Source organism: Amphimedon queenslandica, unplaced genomic scaffold, assembly GCF_000090795.2.
Source record: "Amphimedon queenslandica unplaced genomic scaffold, v1.1 AMPQUscaffold_8370_Cont19685, whole genome shotgun sequence".
Classification (NCBI taxonomy): Eukaryota; Metazoa; Porifera; class Demospongiae; order Haplosclerida; family Niphatidae; genus Amphimedon; species Amphimedon queenslandica.
Window position 1 is genome coordinate 1 of NW_003551352.1, and position 2,517 is coordinate 2,517.

Consider the following 2,517-nt stretch of genomic DNA (forward strand, 5'->3'; position numbering starts at 1 on the left):
CCATTCTTCTTCTTCAACTCCTGTATGAATCACAGAACACAACATTATGTCAAGTATTAGCACAATCCATCAACAACCACTCGCTGTGTCTGGATAGGTATAGTGCGATATCATTATCATTGTTTGACTGGTTGTGTCTCAGTTATTGTATAAAAAATTCCAACACAACATGGAATTACTTGCACGTGGAGTGTGTATCTAACCAGTCAATATCAGTCTTCGCTGCTGGACTAACCAATAACTCACTACAGATCCAGTGTAAGAGACTGGAGGTAAGGTTGGATAAACCCACTGATGAATTAATACACAAATTATTACAATCATCACTTCTATACAATATTCAGGAGTGCCACTGTGTATTATTATATGGTCAATTTGTTCCCTGTCTTGTATTGTTACAGTTCCTCAATCTTCCTCAATTGAAGATACTGCACTTAGAAGTGAGCCGTCCTACTGTACCAACAGTTGACAATACATACTACACAGACAAGTGCACTGAACTTGAGAAATGTATAGAAATGAAATCAACACTACAAGAAATGGAGATTGAGTATAGAGATGAAGAGATTGAAATAACAAGTACCATTATCAGTGTCATTAGAGGAGTAACAAGAAATAAAACAATAACATCATTAACAATACATGTTCCTATGGCTCCTCCTCCTCGTCTACCTGATGGAGTAATAGAGCAGTTACTAAAGGACAACAACACATTACAAGCTCTTTCACTGAACATACCTGATAAACTCCTACCATCATCACTGAATATGGTAGAGGTGAACACACCACTGACTGCTCTAGAGATAGGAGGATGGTTGAGTAAACTGATGATATCATCACTCCTTCGACATATCAAAGGATTACACTGTGTGATACTACATGATCCATACCCACCATGTCTTCTATTTCTCTCTCACCCCAGTCTAAATACACTTACTTTACCACTAGACACAGCTGAGAATGCTATTGAACTATTTACTATTCTACAAACCAATACTACACTTAAAGCTCTGAATGTGAAGATAGAGGAGAGAGTATATACCAGCAGTATGGGTACTAGTCTACAAGACATGCTAACACAAAACCAAACACTGAAATACCTTGAGATTAGCAGTTGCAAGAACATTATTATTTATGACATTAAATGGCGGCTTAGTGACTTTCCCATTCCCAGTTCATTCCTGTCCTTCCTAACAACTGGTCTCAGACACAACACCAGTCTACAGCAGTTGAGTGTATCCATTTCACTGAATGAAGAGATTAAAACTTTTATTAATGTCATCTCTCAAAAGAACAATCTCACTGAACTTAAAGTGAACTTCAAACCAGATCAGTTATACAGTAACTGTAGTGAGGAAGAGAAGATACAAATAATGACACTGACACCATTGTTTTATGAACAGGTACTACCTGCTGTTACTAACATGTTACAGTCACATACAACCATCAGACTATTGAGGATAGAGTGTGGTGATATTAATGAAAAGTCATCTCAACCTAACTGGATAGAACTAGTACAACATTTATATGAAACTATCTTCATCCATCCATCACTTGAATATATTCAGATTAAAGCTGAATACACTCCTCTCCTGAGGGATACTCTTAAAGATCAAAAGAAGACATTGATTGATAGACACAGAAAAGAACAACCACACAAACCACTGCCAATAGTGAATATTAGTTAGTAAAATTATACTTAAAATACACTAAATTAAAAGTTACTGACACTCACAAACTAAAAACTAATTAATAATTACATTATTTGTCCTTTTAATTAATAATAAAGTTAATTATAAGTTAATAAATAGGGACATCCTCATCATTATTATTAATAACTTTATCATAACCAGTGGGAGGGGAAAGATGATCATAAGACCCGTTAACGAGAGTGGGTGTGGCTCTGTTAACATCAGAGGTGGTTCCTTCTTCTCCTGTGTTCTCCAATAAATGATACTGACCAACTTCTCTTGACTTCCTAGCCCATTCCAATATGGTGGACATATTCTGATAATCAGGATGTTGTGACTGGACCTGTACAATGAGAGAGAGAGAGAACACTTATTAATGAAACCCCTTAGTTAAAATCCACCCCCTGTCTCAGACCTGGCCCGCCCCCCCCCCCTACATTTTACTTCAATTTGTGCTGATAGGTCAGGGGTCCATCTCTCTAGCCCGTTAGATATTTCAATAGCTTTAGGTCTGTCAGTAGGATTAATGGCCCAACAGTCCAACATAAGATCATATATCTCCTAATATAATGAATAGATACAGACCCACTCATTATATATACTCATGATACATAATGACTCCATTCTAATATAACATTAAAGGATGAACCAGTAGTAGGACTGGAGTGAATACTAAAATACAGTATAACCTCCTCCTATTGTGGACACTCTAAAATAAGGACACCTCTATAATGAGGAGGGATAGTATTAGTCCCAATACAATAGTAATGTGTATTAATGAACCTCTCAAATAAGGACAGGTTCATAATCAGGAGCTAGGGTATTA

At 36.6% G+C, this 2,517-nt stretch overlaps 1 protein-coding gene across 1 annotated transcript; it reads right to left on the bottom strand.

The window, feature by feature from the left end:
- Positions 1-1,693: 1,693 nt before the first annotated feature.
- LOC109591358 (uncharacterized) lies at positions 1,694-2,354 on the bottom strand. Its single transcript, XM_020007105.1, has 2 exons — positions 2,136-2,354; positions 1,694-2,034 (listed from the first exon to the last, which is right to left on the bottom strand). Exons 1-2 carry the CDS (start codon positions 2,235-2,237, stop codon positions 1,801-1,803), a joined length of 336 nt encoding a protein of 111 aa, XP_019862664.1. The 5' UTR covers positions 2,238-2,354; the 3' UTR covers positions 1,694-1,800.
- Positions 2,355-2,517: the final 163 nt, after the last annotated feature.

Bases quoted from the DNA above. Each gene is read 5' to 3' on its own strand.
- LOC109591358 (XM_020007105.1), bottom strand. From the start codon at position 2,237: ATGTTGGACTGTTGGGCCATTAATCCTACTGACAGACCTAAAGCTATT. The intron at 2,035-2,135 runs GTAAAATGTAGG...CTCATTGTACAG, and splicing joins ACCTATCAGCACAAATTGAA to GTCCAGTCACAACATCCTGA.